The sequence below is a fragment of the Rhinolophus sinicus genome, chromosome 16 (genome assembly GCF_057876585.1).
Source record: "Rhinolophus sinicus isolate RSI-liver-muscle chromosome 16, RSI-T2T, whole genome shotgun sequence".
Taxonomy (NCBI): domain Eukaryota; kingdom Metazoa; phylum Chordata; class Mammalia; order Chiroptera; family Rhinolophidae; genus Rhinolophus; species Rhinolophus sinicus.
Genome location: NC_142516.1, coordinates 192,824,553 through 192,841,784, shown reverse-complemented (window position 1 = coordinate 192,841,784; position 17,232 = coordinate 192,824,553). Strand labels below are relative to the sequence as shown.

Genomic DNA, 17,232 nt, shown 5'->3' with positions numbered 1-17,232 from the left:
TGAAAGGACAACAACTTGACTTGGAAAAAGTCCTGGAAGTACACACTATTCCCCAATAATGTCCTGTTCCTTTTCCCCAATAAAATCTTAACAAAACAAAACAAACAAACAAACAAACAAAAAAACATAACTGAGATTAGAAAGATCATCTTTTGGGAGCCCTAGTGTCTGAAAAACAGGAATTCCATAGAGTCAAGGCAGAAACTAAAGGAGAGATTGTTAACAAGGAAACAAGCCATGGCATGCGTTTCCAGACAAAAGGGCGCACTGAGTGCCTGGCACGGGAAGAAAACATCAGAGTGATATTGCAATGCACTGGGGTCAAAAAGAAAATCCTGAAACAGTCCAGATGGGAAAAATGCTTCTCTCCAAAGGATGGAGAATCAAAAGGACAACTGACTGCTTGACAATGACTCTAGATGGTCTAAGTAAGGTCTTCAAATTCAGGAGAAAATGATTTCTAACTCAGAATTCTACTCCCTGTGAAACTTCAAAGAATACAGTAAAGATACTATTGAAATTCAACGTCTCGAAAATATTTGTCTCCCCACCACCATTTCTTAGGAAGCTACGAGAGAACGTGTTTCAACAGAATGAAAGCATAACCCAGGAAAGGAAAGAGGGTCCAGGACGGCAGAGGAGGAGGCTTCTCCACAGGGGACGGTGACCAGGGACGGTGACAGAAGCATGGAGCCATGTGAGAGGGAGCGAGTCTGTATCGGGACAGAATGGCCAAGGACGTGGGCTCCAAAAGATAAAACTGACAGAACTTCTGATGGGTCTCACCTTATCAAAGGAAATTTAGACAACAGGTGGCAGGGTTTGGGGAAATATCAGACATGCTTAGAAAACTATGCAAACAAGTAACAACAACCCAAGAAAATTATTAACTCCATCAAACTCCACTGACTCCACTAAAATTGTATGAAACAGAATATCAAATATTACGTGACTCAGCTATAATAGAAAGTGTCTACAGATTCAGAAATGTAAACACTGAATACTGATCCAACAAAATCCTAAGTTTATATTGGAAGGACGAGGGGTGAAAAGTGCGCCTGTCCACACAGGGGGTGACTGGACACAGAGCAGCACTGAGCACGGGTGTTGTGCAGCCACGTGGCTGTGGTGGCCCAAAGGAGCAGCCGCAGACGGAGCGGGAGTGTGTCACAGAGGCTGGGGCGGGCGTGTGTCACAGAGGCTGCGGCGAGCTGCTGCTGTTCTCGTAATACTTGCAGGATTATTTGACTCCCTAAAATCTATGCAGATATAACGGATGAATGGCGACAAATAATAAAAACAGTAACAGAAAGAAGGGTCCAATATAGGCTCTTGAGTGAAAGAATTTGCAAAATGCACACACTCTGCTTGTTTTGGCTGCTTACAGATTATGCCCTTTTCTTCAAGAACAGATGGAATTCTCCACACTCTTCAGAACCAAAAAGAGTAAAAGGGCTTCTGCAAAGTGAACAAACAGCAGTAAACTGGCTAAATCACCATCCCTTGTCCTAATTGTACAAAGAACGTTTTCTCAGTCTCATATCTGAGGACTGATGACAACAGCACCCTTCCTCATTCTGATTGGCTCCTGACATGAGAAAGGGGCGGGTGTGTCCACAGCTCTGACCAGCACCAAAACGTCTCCTCCTGTGAGACCACCAGTCCTGCAAGGAAACTCTCACAATTACCTTTACAGAAGCCACATGCAATTTGTGGCTATTGGATTGTGATTTCATTGTTTTGCTTCGAGCCACGATTACTCTATTTCCAGCTGCAAGTAAATTATGATGGTTTTCCTTCCAAATTTCCCAAGCATGTTGCTTCAAAAAAAGATGCTTTTTCATGATAAAAAAACACTCAACAAACTAGGACTAGCAGGGAGCCTCGAGGTGACAAAGGACGTGTGTGCAAAGCCCACAGCTGCATGCTTCCCCGAGCTGAGTGAGGAATGAGACCACAAGGCCCACTCTTGCCCCGTCCATTCCCCACTGTACTGAAGTCCTCGCCATGGCAGTCAGTCAAGAAACAAAGAAATAAAAGGCATCCAGACTGGACAGGAAGTGAAGCATCTCTACTTGCAGATGACATGATCTTATATGTAGAAAACCCTAAAGAACCCATAGAAACTGTTAGCACTCACATGCTAGGCAAAGTTGCAGGACCCAAGCCCGACATACAAAAGTGTCTATTTCCAAATTTCAGAAATCACTGCCTAAGCCAAGGTCAAGGACTTACCTGCATTTCGATACATGAGTAATGAGAATCCTAAGAACACACTCACACGAAAACACACACACACATACACACGTGCGTGCACAAAAGCAATCCCATTTATAATAGCATCAAAAAGAATACAATACTTTGGAATGAAGTTTTAAGTGTAAAACTTACAGTCCGAAAACTATAAAACATTATTGAAAGAAATTAAAGAAAATGTAAATAAATGGAAAGATACCCTAAATTCATGACCGGTCAATTTATTATTGTTAAGATGACAAGAACCCCCAAAGTATCCTGCAGATTTGCAATTTGTATCAAAATTCCAATTGCTTTTTTTTTTTTTTCTAAAAATGGACAAGCTGATCCTAAAATTCATGTGTAATTGCAAGGTACCCTGAATAACCAAAACAGCCTTGAAAAAGAACCAAGTTGGAAGACTCACTGTTCCCAATTTCAACACTGACTATAAAGCTACAAAAATTAAAACAGCGGAGCACATAAAGAGACATACAGACCGATGGGATAGAATGAGAGCCCAGAAATGAACCCTTACCTCTATGGCCAAAAGAACTGCACAAGGGTGCCAGGTCTCTCCAGTGGGCAAAGGATAGTCTCTTGAACAAATGGCTCTGGGATGACTGGATACCCACCGGCAAAGGAATGAGATCGGCCCCACCTCCCCCCGTGTGCCAACATCAACTCATATTGCACCAATGACCTAAATGTAGGAGATAAGACTAAAAAACTCTTGTAAGAAAGCTTAGGTGTCAAATATGTGATCTTGGATTTGGCAATGGTTTCTTAAATATGTCACCAAAAACAGGCCAGAAAAGAAAAAACAGATAAATAGACTTCATCAAAATGAAAGTCTTTTGTGCTTCAAAGGACACCATCAAGTACGTGAAAAGACAACCCATGGTATGGGAGAAAACATGTGCAAGTTATAAACCTGATAAGGGCCTAGTATCCAGATTATAACCAAGCCTCGCAACTCAACAACCAAAAGACAAACAATCCAATTTAAAATTGGGCAAAGGACTAAAATAGACATTTTTCTGAAGAGATACACAAATGACCCACATACACACAAGACACACACACACACACACACACACACACACACACACACACACAAAGATGCTCCACATCACTAGTCATCAGGGAAATGCAAATCAGAAGAGCAACAAGATACAACTTCACACCACCAGGTGGCTATTATCAAGAAAACAGACTAACAAGTGCTGGTGAGCTTGTGGAGAAACTGGCCCCCTCATGCTGGCCGGTGGAGCCAGTGGGAACATTAGACAGGGACGTGAGGGTGTGGAGAAACTGGCCCCCTCGTGCGGCCGCTGCGAAAACAGCCCGGCTGCTGCTCACAGTGTTAACCATGGACTCCCCACGGGACCCAGCAATTCCACTCCTGGGTGGGTCCACAGAGGAACCGAGGGCAGGGAGCCAAGCATGCTCCTACGCTGGTGTCCGAAGCAGCATTACTGATAATGGCCCAATGGTGGGAACAAACCATGTTTCCATCAACAAGTGAATAAGTGAACACAATGTGCTATATACACACAATGGAATACAGCTGGTCTTAAACGACTGAGGTATTGACACAGGCTACCACACAGATGAACCCTGAGAACACGCTGAGTAAGACAGGCCAGCATAAGAAAGGGAACACAGTGTATGATGCCATTTCTATGAAATGACCAGAAGAGACCAATCTGTGGAGACCAAGTACATTAGTGGTTCCCAGGAGCTGGAGGAGCAGTAAATGGGGAGTGATTGCTCATGGGCACCGGTTTCTTTTTGGGGTGGTAAGAATGTTCTAGAATCAGATAGTTGTGATGGCTGCACAACATTCTGAATATACTAAAAAAAAAAAAATCACTGAATGGTACACTTTGAAATGGCAAAAATGGTAAATGTCAGGATAAGTGAACTTTATCTAAAGAATAAACTGCTGCCCACTGCATGGAGTTTCCTCGTAAGGAAACAGAATCCAGCATGTAGGGTCATGTGCACGGGCGAGGTGTTTGACCCTCAGCCAGCCTCACCGCTGCCATGTGATGGCACCCGGTCCTGCTCAGCGACACAAGGCAGCCCCCAGAAGAGGCCGAGCATGTCAGGGAGGGCGGAGCACGGGCCCGTATGCAAGTACACACGGGGACAGGAACCCGATGCCCTCCCAGCCTGTGTGGCTGCACCTGCAACATGACACGGCCACTACAACCCCTTAATTGGAGCAGGGCCAAGTGGCTTCAGCTGCTCTTAGCCAGAGTCCACGTCGAGGTGGCAAACTGATGTCCAGACAGCGGGCCTTACAGAGCAGCCTGGAGTCTTAGAAATCTCGCCCACGGGACCGAGCACAGGCCACAACGGTGGCTATGTCTATGCCCCGGCCTCATGGAGAGTTGTCCCCCCGTCCTGACATTGTAGTCCTCGCTGTCTGCTACGCACGCGCCTGTCACCTCGCTGCTGTGACCCCTCCACCTGGAAAGTGGCATTCATTGTTCCCGTTCCAACTGTTCACAAAACTGCAGGCATTTTGCCCCCACAGACATGGCTCCCGCCAGCTCTGCAAGTCCCCCCGCTGGCTGCTGACAGCTCAGGCTCGTAGGTGAGCACGTGGCTAACCGTCTGAGCGCTGGCAGGGGACGACAGCGTCTCTACGCTCAGGCGCTTCGATCACTCACTCGTGTCAGGCATCTGCTCAGTAAAACGAGCTTCTGAACCTTTCAAACAGGGCGTTTTTATGCAATAAAAACATTCTGAGATCAACTTGACATCAGTATTCTGACTTTTAATTCAACCTCTTCATAACAAATACAGTACCTTACAAATGCCTGCTGAAATGAAGTGACCAAACACTGAAACTTTTGTAGAAAGACATCACATAAAAGATCAGGGACAACTTTAAAGACGCATAAGTGATGTGTAAGACTCACAGTGGACTCAAGCCACTTAAAATTCAAATCTCCTAACACTGATTATTTCCAGTTAATCATCCTGACATTCTAAAATTCTCATTACTAAGAAATAACTTGTCTTAGTAACTATGAATAGTGATTTAAAGAACTGTCTCATAACCATATTTAGGAAGCAGTGAAGTCTTAGAGTGTTTATTTTTAAACAGTGACTTGAAAAGCGAGAAGTCAGTCACTTCAGGAAGAAAACATATGTGACTGGGGACCTGTCATCATGCAGAAGAACAGGTTGGTTGTTTGTCTTCAGGAGGAAAGTGGCCTGAACCTACAGACACTAATTCTGACTCAGATGTGGTCATCCACGCACAAAGCTTCCAGGCGTACGTCACAGCAGCCTTACCGGTAAGGCTGTGAGTTAGAAGGGAACATGTGCAAATTGACCCTAAACACACAATTTCTAAAACAATCGTGAATGCTGGTTCAGTAAAATCCCGGGAAACACAGGAAATCCTAGGGACGGCCTGCTTGTCACGTGGACAGCACGTCCCCAGAGCAGTCGCTTGTCTGAACTCCGCTGAGCCGATTCAAGCAACACGCACCCTTCTGACAGGCGGCACGGGCCTCAGCGTGGTCCTCTCAGGCACCCTCACGAAGTGTCACATTCGGGGGCTTGAACAGCAGACATTCATCGTCCTGTCCTGGAGGCTGGCCATCCAAGCCAAGGTGTCACAGGGCTGGTTCCTGGGGCCTCTCCTGGGCGTACCAACGGCCGTCTGCACAGTGTCCTCACGTGGTTGTCCCTATGTGTCTGCGTCCCAGTCTCCTCTTCTTACAGGGATGCCAGTCAGACTGGAATAGCACCCACCCTGACGGCCTCTTCTTACCTCAGTCACCTCTTTAAGCCCCATCTGTAAATACAGTCCTGTGCTGAGCTTCTGGAGGCCAGACCTGAGCGTGTAGATTGCGGAGGACACATGCAGCCATGGCAGGCACACTCTGAGAAGTGGGGATCCACTGAGCAGCAGTCATCTGATCTCAGCTTCGTCCAGGGCCTCTGTCACAAGGGGCATGTGCGTGAGGAGGTCTCAGTGGGAAGCCACCTGGGGGCTCACGGCACCATGCGTGGTGAAGGTGACATGGCACACACGCTTTGTCCCAGCATACAGCACGCTGGCGTAACCCTGTCTGAGAGATGGAGGGAATGTTTTCCTCTTGCTCGTCTGTGTCCACTGGCACCATTGTCACCCACGGGTCTTTGGTATCTTCTAGGCTGCGCAGGCCTGTGGGTGTGCTGGGGTCACATGTCACGCCTCACACCAGTGTTTCTGTAAAGTGTGCTCTGTGTCAGCGCAGGGGTGACCACTGGGCAGCAAGCAGCCTGGGGGCCTGTGGGGTCCCCTGCTGTTCGGATCTTGCCACGGGAGTGTTACGAGAACACAAGGGAACGAAAGTGCGTCTGTTCGCCAGGTGACTCAGCTGGGCCAGTAGGAGAGACGGCGCTCAGAACAGATTCATCACGTCTGGCCCCAGCGAGGGACTGCAGAGAACAGAGACGATCCCAGGAGAGGGTGCTCGGACTCTGCACCCACGTGTCATCTGGGGATTAAGGGGACCCACAGTGGTGCCGCCCTCACCTGGCTACTTCCCGTGCGTCCCACATGGAGGCCCCGCCTAGGCTGATATCACCCGCCAGGTGGTGAGAAGCCAGGGTTAATGACACTCCACTGCAGGCCACCCGCCATCAAGGGGCTGCGACAACAGGTGGGGAGATGGGAACGGGAGACACCCCAGGGGCCCGTCCTGCGGGACAGAGACTGGGTCCGACTGACAGTCGCCGAGGCAGAGGCTGTGTTCTCCCTGGAGCTGAGCTGGCAGCCCTGTGTCCACGACCAGAAGCCTCTCCAACCCAGTCTCTGGCTGGGAGGTACCCGCACTGCCACCTCCCTCCTCAACCTAAATGCACGTCCCCCCCACTCCCCGGGACGTACAATTACACCCTCACAAGTCACCACCCACAGCAGCAAGGCCCAGGGATGAACAGACGGTGTGATGGGCCCGTCTGTGATCCCTCGTTACCGACAAACCCTCCTCACCTGTCAATGGGGGGACGTGGCCACACTTTGCTTTCTCAGGTGTTGCTTTCTTGGGGGGACTTTTGGGGGCTGGAGCCAACGCTGCCCTCTTTTCTTGGCCATGGGGAACACGAGGATACAGTCTCTCCAGCACTTTTCCAACAAACACTGAAGGTACCGAATGACAAAAGAGAAGGAAGAGTTACTTTGGGTGGTTTTATTTAAATTGCACACAGAATTTATTTTAAACCAAGACATTCTGATATTACCACCTGCAAGCAAAGCGACTGACCCCAGAACACTCTCCGGGTCTGTCCCCATAGGACCCCTGGCCCTGTCCCCACGGGACCCTGGGCCCTGTCCTCACAGGACCCCTGGCCCTGTACCTATGGGACCCCTGGCACTGTCCCTACAGAACCCCTGGTCCTGTCACCACGGGACCCCCGACCCTGTCCCCACAGGACCCCGGGCGCTGTCCCCATGGGACCCCCGACCCTGTCCCCATGGGACCCCGTCCCTGTCCCCAAGCGCTGAACCCTATATGACCTTCTGGCCGCCTAAAGCTTATCGCTTCCCCAAGGTCCCAAGGTCTGGGATGCCCACAGGGGTGCACCAGCTACACCTGTTCCATCCTTCCGCGGAACGTTCTTGTTTCTGCATAGACTGTGAGCCACTTTCAGAACTGAGCGTTGAGGCCCTGGGTACCGAGGGCGCTCCTAGATAGGATGGGTCCTTGTCAGTTTACACAGAAGATACGAGGTACTTTATCAGGGGCAAGATCCAGGCTAGGTCGAGGACACACTCTCCATCGCTGCGCACCTGACGGCCAGAGCGCCTTGGTCACCAGATTGCCTCCTTAGGGTGTCCGCACAGCGTAAGGTACAGACCAGACATGGGCTCTCGAGGTGGTTCCAGTACTTGAAATGCCCATTTCTGTTGGACCTGAACTCTCCCATGTAGACAAGCCCAGTCCAAGCCCACAGGGGCTCTAGAAACAGAGCTCTCAGGAGGGCCATGGTCCAAGGACCAGCCTCAGCTGGACTGTCCCTGGCTGGTGGGACCCCTTGCTTTGGGTTCCAGGCCTTCCCATCAGGGAAAGGCGGACCAGCTGGGGTCAGAACACCATTCCAACAAACACCCCGCCTGCCCTGGACAGGGTCCGCCCTCCACGGTCCACCTCAGGGCTGCAAAGCTCAAGGGCGTCCCTGACTGCCTTATGTGACAATGAAATCCAGCAGGAGTCGCCAAGGTTCGCTGCTTCCTGCTTCCGCCACTTTACCAGCAAAGCCGTTTCCTGGCCCGGAATCATAGAAAAGTTCTCAGCAGCAGGTGCTCAGGGTCGAGAGGCTCAGAACAGCGTGACGATCTGGGGGTTCTCCTGGCAGGGCTGCAGGCAGTCCTGACACCCCAGGGACGCTGCGAGTCAGGTGACCGCAGCCCCCACTCCTGGGCGGGCCTGGTTTGAGTCCCCACCTCTCCGGGGCTCCAGCCTTCCCTCCATTAAACCGGCGAGCCCACCTCCTAGGCCCCGACGCGCGTCACAGGCCTGGTTACACAGCCCACACGTGGGCTCCCTCGTGCCTGTGAGGACGCGCGCCCACGCTCATGCCTGGGACCACCCCTCGCAGCTGGCCCATAGGTGTGCGGTGTGTTCGGCACCTCCCTTCCTCATGCTCTTTTGAACCTCCCCTCCAAAGGCTGAAACCTTTCCGAGAGGGCCTGAGTTCTGAGCCCGATTTCTGGTGAGAGATGCCCACATCCCGCAGCACCTGTTGTTTCAACGACACAAAACTGACCTTGCCTTTCGTGCCCCACACCTGTGCTCCTGCCCGTCTCCGGGGTCAGGGGCGCTGCTGGCTCCGTGCCAGCCCCCTGCAGACCATCCCGGCGACATCTGCACGCACCGCGCGGTCTTGCCTTCAGGGTGGGTGCTGTGACCCTCTGATGCTTCCCCACCCATCTGTGAGCACATGGCCACTTTCTGGGACCACGCAGGGCTCCAGGCTCATCTGGTATTTATTTTGCTGATAAATATCAGGTCTTTTTTAGCCACAACTGGAAGCAAAGTCTTTTTAAAAAGAATTACGATTTTTAAAAAATCAGTTTTAAAAGAGCAATGTGTAACAAGCAAAATCAAATAATCAATAACTACTTTATACCAACTGACACTGCTGGAAGATTCACTGATGAATTTCACTTTATCCCACTATTTGGGGCTTCAGGTGGATGTTGCCATCAGGCAGACTGCACCGCTCAAACGCGATGTCTGAACACCTGTCCTCTGAAGCCACAGGGTGCCAGCCCCTCAGCACCTGCCGTCCACCACACCTGGAAATAATACCTTCCTATTTCTAAGGGACATGTAGACGCCATGGCCACTCTGCAATTACCTGGAGTCTCTGATCACGAAAGCAGTTCATACTTTATTCACACAGAAGCAATCAGCTATTTTAGAGCAAAACATTCCTTGTACTTAACCTTTCCTGCCACTTTGAGCCTCCAGAGCTATGAATGAAACAGGGACACTGTGGACAGCCTGATGGGTCCCTAAACATGGGCTGAATTCTGTACACAAAGTGAGCTTCTAACTGGCCCAATGTGCTCAGTGGCTCATGTTAAAAGCAGAACACAAATGAAAACTAGCTTTTCCAGGATACTGGATGCAGTGAGGCATCACTTTTAAAAAGCATTTGTTGTTTCTGGATGGTTGAAATGCACCTTTTGACCTAGTGCACTGTGTGTGTGTGTGTGTGTGTGTGTGTGTGTGTGTGTATTTACTTACTGCAAATGTAGGCCTAAAAGTCAATTTAGAGGTTAAAAATCTCTTTTCTGCCTCATTTCCAAAGTGCTCAAAAACAAAACGGAAAAGAGCTGGGTGCTCTGGTCCCAGATGCAGCTGGGTGTCACACACAGAACTCTCAGGAGCTCACGTCACCATATGGCCCTGCCAGGCTCGAGGCTGCCTGCCCACCTTCTCACAGCTCAGCTCGGTGCCCCATGACAGTGGCAGGTTTTAACCTGAGATGCTGGTGTCCCTGAAAACGCAGCCCATCACCAGGAACTAGAAGGGCAGGTGCAATGTCGATTGCAAAAAACAACCCTCAGGACACAAACACAAGTAGCGCATGCACAGTCAAACTGGGACGTGAGGCACAACCAAAGGTCACGGTGGAGAAATATCAGACATTAAGTCTCCTGGTCCTGGGGGAATTACGTTATTTGATGGGATTTCCAGACAGGCCTGCCTCTAATTGTCATTTCAAGTTAAAAGTACATGCCAAGGGCCAGCCGGGTGGCTCAGGCAGTTAGAGCTCCGTGCTCCTAACTCCAAAAGCTGCCGGTTCGATTCCCACATGGGCCAGTGGGCTCTCAACCACAAGGTTGCCAGCTCAATTCCTCGAGTCCCGCAAGGGATGGTGGGCAGCGCCCCCTGCAACTAAGATTGAACACGTCATCTTGAGCTGAGCTGCCGCTGAGCTCCCGGATGGCTCAGTTGGTTGGAGCGCGTCCTCTCAACCACAAGGTTGCTGGTTGGACTCCCGCAAAGGGATGGTGGGCTGTGCCCCCTGTAACTAACAGCAGCAACTGGACCTGGAGCTGAGCTGCGCCCTCCACAACTAAGATCGAAAGGACAACAACTTGACTTGGAAAAAAGTCCTGGAAGTACACACTGTTCCCCCAATAAAGTCCTGTTCAAAAAAAAAAAAAATACATGCCAAATATCTGTAAGTTTTCAGTAAAGTGTATCTTGGAAATGAGACAGCTAGGGAAAACTAACTCAAAAGGAACAGCTCAAAAGCTCAAAAGGAAAGACAGCCCGGCTGCGGGTGGCAGACCTGTTCAATTCTAAACTCTTCTTCGATGTAGTCAGTTGACTTAAATTCTAATGGTTGGGTACGAGGTAGAAAGTTTTGTTCCCTTTTTAACGTCAGGGGAGGGAGGGGGGACTGTTTTGTTTGCTGCGGTGTCAGAAGCCCAGGAACGCGATGAACTGCCGGCCAGGGCAGGGGCGAGACCGTGCCCGCACCCTCCCGCCCACTGCGCGGCCGGAAAAGTCTCCGATCAGGAGAAGGGCGCGCGCACCGATCCAAAAGCCTCCTACGGAAAAAGAAGGAAGTAGGATCCTTTTCTTCTACAACGTTCCACTGAAAATAAGACCGGAAATGGACGCTAATAGAACGTTCACCGTGGCCAGTCTGATGGTGTCCCTCCTCACTTGGCCTGGTCAGCCAGAGAAAATTTCCAGACCCACCGCTGAACAAACACAAACGCGCACGCGCACCACCCACGCGCCTTTGCACAGACGCTGGGAAACCCCGTCGTCACCACCCGCTCAGAGCTGCGCTCCGCATCCCGACGTCTGCGCGTCTCGCTGGAACAGCCACTTTACATTTTCTAAGGGTTACTGTATTTCCCCAAATCGGAAGCTTTGGATTCTCTTTTATGTTTAAACACCTGCTGAGTATCTGCCAGCCTATCCATTGTTCTCAGAAATGATATTCAATATGTATTTTTCTCTTTTATCCCTTTAATGAGGCACAGTATCTAACTTTTGCCTATAATGTAGGACTACAGGAATAAACTGATAATAGCACTATGTCACTTCATGAAAAAGAAGTTCAGTACAGCACGCTAATTTAGTCCATGATAGTTTCTTAATAAGTTTCATAACAGAATTATAAATGGAAAAATAATTAGCTAAGATTTAATCAAGAGTTGGCCAACTGTCTGAAATATTAATTAAAAGGAAAATAGTAATCAAATGGGACATAATTAGAATCTTACGCCATGACCCCACCTAAGGAGCAGATCTACACTAAATACTCATTTTCTCCTCAAACTTTAACACTTAAAAAACACCCGCGACTTTGTCCCCAGCCCTTCCTTGTAGGGTTCATAGCAGCACTCACTGTGTCATTACGATTCACACACATGCACACGCAGACACACACACCGAGACCTCCTCCCATCATCGCCACTTCAGGAACCCGAGGGCAGGCCACTGAGAGCCACAATAAGGGGTGCAACGAGGCCCTCCCCGAGACACTGGATGGCAGAGGACAGGGCTCAGCCGGCTGGGACCGAGGCCCGGACAGAGGACAGGATGGCTCAGCCCCGCAGCCTTCCCTGCAGCCACAACCCTGGCTCCCGCCGGGGTGGGGTCTCCTGGGGAAGACCCAGCCTGACTGTCCTACAGGGAGCAGCCGACCGTCTGCATTACAGCACACACTGCCTCACCAGCCCACAGCGGCTACCACGGGCAGACGGGTCAGGGTGGCCTGTCACCCAGGGTCTGCACAAGTGGCAGGGGAAGCAGCAGAAAGAGCAGTGTCATAAAGGGCCTCAGAGGCACAGAACAGGGAGAAGGGGCTGCGGTGACAGTGACTCTGAGGCCCCCTGGACAGGGGCCACGCCCACTCTGTGCCCCACACAGCCAAGCTGAAGCCAAGCAGAAGGAAAACAGGCAGACGGTGTGCAGATGGATGAGCCACCATACAAATGCTGCGGTCCTGCTATTAGGTGACTGGAGAGGACACCCCGCTATGGAGGTGGCAGGAACGTTGCACATGGGCTGCCCACTCGTTAAGTGCGCAGGTGCAAACGGCCAGCACCGTGCAAGGAGACCAGACCCAGTGCAGCAGGAGCCCACTCGGTAGGGAGCGTGGCCCAGGTGCTGAGACCCTGCCCCAAAGCCAGTGCTGTCACCCCACTGCAGGTCCCTTGAGATCTGGCTCCCGTGAGCACCAGCCATGGGGCACACCCAACTTAGCCATGGATTATGTCAGGTGCTCACCCAGTGTCCTAGGTAGGAGGGAGCCGCTGAGCTACCCCTTAGGCAATGGTGCCCTCCCGGGTGTACTTCAGTTAGGTCAGGGCTGCCCCATGCCAGGACACACCCCCAGAACTGGTGGTACAGCTTCCCAGCAGGAAACATAGTGCATCTGAAACAAATTTATTCGTTGCTTCAAAGGCAAAACACCCTCCCCATTAACCCCAAGAGGCTTTGCTACAAATTGCCATAGGGGAAGTGGCCGTAAGTGACTGCAACCTACAGTATAGGTTTAGTTCTCTTGGTCTTTGCTAGAGGAGTCTGTTTCTTCAAATGTAAACAGGGGCTCCTGACATGCAGCCACTTTCCTGGCCCAAGGATGCAGCCCGGAACTGCCCTGCCCGCCATCCCCAGGGCCTCAGAGAGCTCTAATTGAGCCCAGGCGATGCTCAGAACACGTGCTTCTGGCCGAGCCTTGAGTAAGAGTCCTGCCTGTGGTCTGCTTCCTGTGAGAGCTACCACGCCAGCGTCCCTTCCATAAATGCGCAGGTGGCCCCAGGGTGGCCTTGCCACCATCCTGGGACCCAGCGGGATTGAGGAAGAGGGATGTCAGGGCACAAATGTAGCAAGCCACCACCTTCTCCATCTGTCACACACTGCCGTAATGTAACACTCATCACAAGGCATGCGGAGCTGTGGAAACTGAACATGGGAACAGCTCTGGTTTCAGGCATCAGCAAATTCTAAGTGCTTGGAATTTTTCCGTCCGCAACCTCACTGAAGTGTGGCCCCTGCAGAAGGGCCACCAGCGATCTTCTTAAGAGGCTCGTAACTCTAATATTTTGTTCCCACTTACATCTTATACTTTCAAGACCTACTAACCCATCTTTGCAAACACAATGTTTAAACAACCTAGCTTTACCTGACAATTCTGTCACGTTCCAATAGAAAAAGGAGACTGGTTTCAGGCAAGATGTTTGGTGACTGATAAAAACAATGAAAAGCTTTCATTCATGTAAAGTGCATTACAGATGACATAGTATTAGGTTGGTTGAAAAGTAATTGTGGTTTAAAAGGTTAAATAATTGCAAAAACCGCAATTACTTTTGCACCAACCTAACAGTTTCTTGTATAGGGAAGAGTACTTAGTACATGGATCAGAAACATGAAGGAGGAAGAGTGGGTGAGCTGTCCTTGGAAGAAGCTGCTGTGCAGTGGACGGGGTCCCCCAATCGAAATGCAGACAAACAGAAGGGGGGACGGTCAGCAGCAGGGAGACCCTGCAACAGCCCCACGTCTGTCCCAAGAACCTCAATACTGAGTTGTGAAACCGCCAGTGCTGCTCGCACTCAGGGTGTAGAACTTGGTGCTCACTGAACTTGCGTTGACCTGCTTGTCAAGCTGAGGCGGGGCTCGGGCAGCACCCCCACCAATGCTCCAACAGGAAGCAAGGGGGGAGCCATACCTGCTTTTTTCCACACACGTTCTGCCCTGCTGACAAATCTGTTTCCTTTTCTTATTGTTAGCAAATGCTTATTATACTTGCCACTGGGCTTTTAATTACAAAGGCAAAAAACACAATCACCTATTTTAAATGGAGAGAAGAAAAAATAAATCATGGTCCCAACTAGTCCAAGTAACATGAGAAACACACCTAAAACCTTCTCTTTTACCTGAAACCATAAAACTCCCTGTAGAAAACATACAAGCAAAGCTCCTGGACATCGGTCTTGGTGATGACTTTCTGGGTTTGACACCCAAAGCAAGGCAGCAAAGGCAAAAATAGACCAGTGGGACGACATGGAACTAAAAAGCTTCTCTACAGAATAGGAACCATCCACAAAATGAAAAGGCGACCTACTGAATGGGAGAAATACTTGTAAATCACGTATGTGACAAGGGATTCATGTCCAAAATATATGAAGAACTCATATAGCTCAACAATAAAACAAAAATCTGATTTAAATGTGGGCAGAGGACTTGAAGAAACATTTTCCCAAAAAAGACACACAGATGACCAACTGATATATGAAAAGGTGTTCAAGTGACTAATTATCAAGGAAATGCAAATCAAAACCACAGTGAGATGTCACATCACACCTGCCAGAACAGCCATCATTAAAAGGACAACAGAGTAGTGTTGGCAAGTATATGGAGAAAAGGGGACCCTCGGGCACTGGGAGATTGTGAGTTGGCGCAGACACTGTAGAAAACAGTATGGAGGTTCCTCAGAAAATGAAGAATGGAACTATCTCATGACTCAGCAATTCTACTTCAGGGTATTTATGTGAATGCAATGAAAATACTAATTGGAAAAGATTGCTGCACCCCCATGCTCACTGCAGCATCATTCACAACAGCCAAGACTTGGAAACAACCTGAGAGTCCATGACAGATGAATGGATAAAGATGTGGTCCATCCACACAATGGAGTATCACTCTGCCATAACAAAGAATGAACTCGATATGGATGGGCCTTGAGGGCATTGTACTAAGTGAAATAAGTCAGACAGAGAGAGACGAGAAGCATATGATACCACTTATATGTGGAACCTGAAAACGAAACAACAAACCAAACTCATAGACGCAGAACAGATTGGTGTTTGCCAGACGCAGTGAGTGGGGAATGGACACAATGGAAGAAGGGGGTCAAAAGGAACAAACTTCCAGTAATAAAGTAACTAAGTCCTGGCGATGCCATGCGCAGCGTGACGACTATAGCTAAGAACACTGTACTGTATAATTCAAAGTTGCTGAGAGAGCTCTTTCCGGTTCTCAGCACAAGAAAACATTTTCTGTAACTATGTAAGGTAACGGCTGGTAACTGGACTGATCATTCTGCAGTAAGTACACACACGTGTGAAGTCACTTTGCTGTACACCTTAAACTTACACAGTGCTGCACGGCATTCAGAGCTCAGCGAAGGTGGAAAAAAGTAAAACCTCCCCTGTTTTCATTTTAATGTTGACGATTATAGGGTAAGGAATGTAACGAGAAGACATGGTTTGTCGGGCTTTACACAACAGGGGCGTTGTTGGTGCCTTGTGACAGTCAATGTCACGGCACTGCCAGGTTTGCCAATTACGTGTACACCGCACTGCCTTTGTTACTGGTGACAAACACATCACGTAACAAACACTAGCGTGTGCCCGCGACTGACGTCCATTGCAGGTCAACAGTACCATCTCCATCCTGCCGATAACGAAACCCGGGCTCAGAGAGGCCGCCGCAGTTGTTCTTTAAAGTGGGGAAAGCAGCTCAGCGTGTCCAGGGAGGTCGCCAGTTGCAGGTCCCGCATCCGCTGTCGGGCGCGTCTGCAAACCCCTTATTTACTCAGGAAAGTGCTCGCCGGGCCCTGGGGGCTCCCACAGGCCTTGAGGCCCCGCCCAGGCCCCAGGGCTGGAACTGCAGACCCAGGACTCACCTGGGGCCTGGGGGCAACCCCGGACCCGCCCCGCAGCGGCCCGGTCTCCGGTGGGCGGGGGGCGGGCCGGGTCTAGGGCCGAGCGCAGCACCCGAGCCAGCGTCCTTCCCCGCTGCGCGCCCCGCCGACCGCGCCTCCGCCTCCCGCCCCCCTCGCGCTCACAGCCCCGCGGCTCTCGTTCCCGAAGACTCCGCTTCTCCCGCGCCCGGGGCCCTCCCGCAGCTTCCCGTCACACCTACCGCGCCTCCGCGCCGCCGCCATGCGGGCCCCACGACCGCCGATCCCGGCCCAGGCAGGCGTTCCGCGCGGCGCTTCCGGATCCGCCCTCGTAGGCCCGCCCACAAAGCAGGCTGCCCAGTCCGAATCCAGCGTCTCCGCCACTGGATGCCAATCAGCCGCATCCTGGCTTCGGATTGGATTTTATGGGAGCTGTAGGCGTGGCCTCAGGGTGCATTTGTTCCGCGCATGCTCAGAGGGAAGCGGCTGAATGCCGAGGGCGACGCTCCTCGCTTTGTTGGGGTCAGCTGGCGGGGACGAGGAGAGGGGAGCGGGTCGCGGGGAGGGGGGCAGCGGGGGAAGGGTTGTGCCCCTGGTGGGCTGCCCACGGCGCCGGCGCCCTTGGTCCCAGAGCCCCCATCACGGCAGGGCGCTGGTGGGAGCAGTGGGAGGGGTCCGCTTGGCGCCCACCCTGCGCCAGGCGTTCTTCGGTACCGCAGAGTTGGGGCGAAGTGGTCAAGAAGAGCCGTGAGAAGAGCCGGGAGATCGCCCCCTGGAGCCCGCGCCCTCCCCGTCTCTCTGACCCGCGCGTCCGTGTCGCTC

General features: G+C 51.0%; 1 protein-coding gene across 3 annotated transcripts in view; it reads right to left on the bottom strand.

Annotated features, from left to right (window-relative positions):
* The window catches only part of ERICH1 (glutamate rich 1), a 40,743-nt gene extending 23,951 nt beyond the window's left edge, over positions 1–16,792 (bottom strand). For 2 of the 3 annotated variants that reach the window (XM_074329265.2, XM_074329266.2), the window contains exons 1-2: positions 16,653–16,792; positions 7,241–7,387 (exon numbers count right to left, since the gene is read on the bottom strand). In XM_074329265.2, coding sequence (XP_074185366.2) covers positions 7,241–7,387; positions 16,653–16,674 — 169 coding nt within the window. In that variant the 5' untranslated portion in view covers positions 16,675–16,792. The remainder of the gene's footprint in view (positions 1–7,240; positions 7,388–16,652) is intronic. The other variant, XM_088793049.1, reaches the window with a different exon arrangement.
* Between the last annotated feature and the right edge of the window lie 440 nt (positions 16,793–17,232).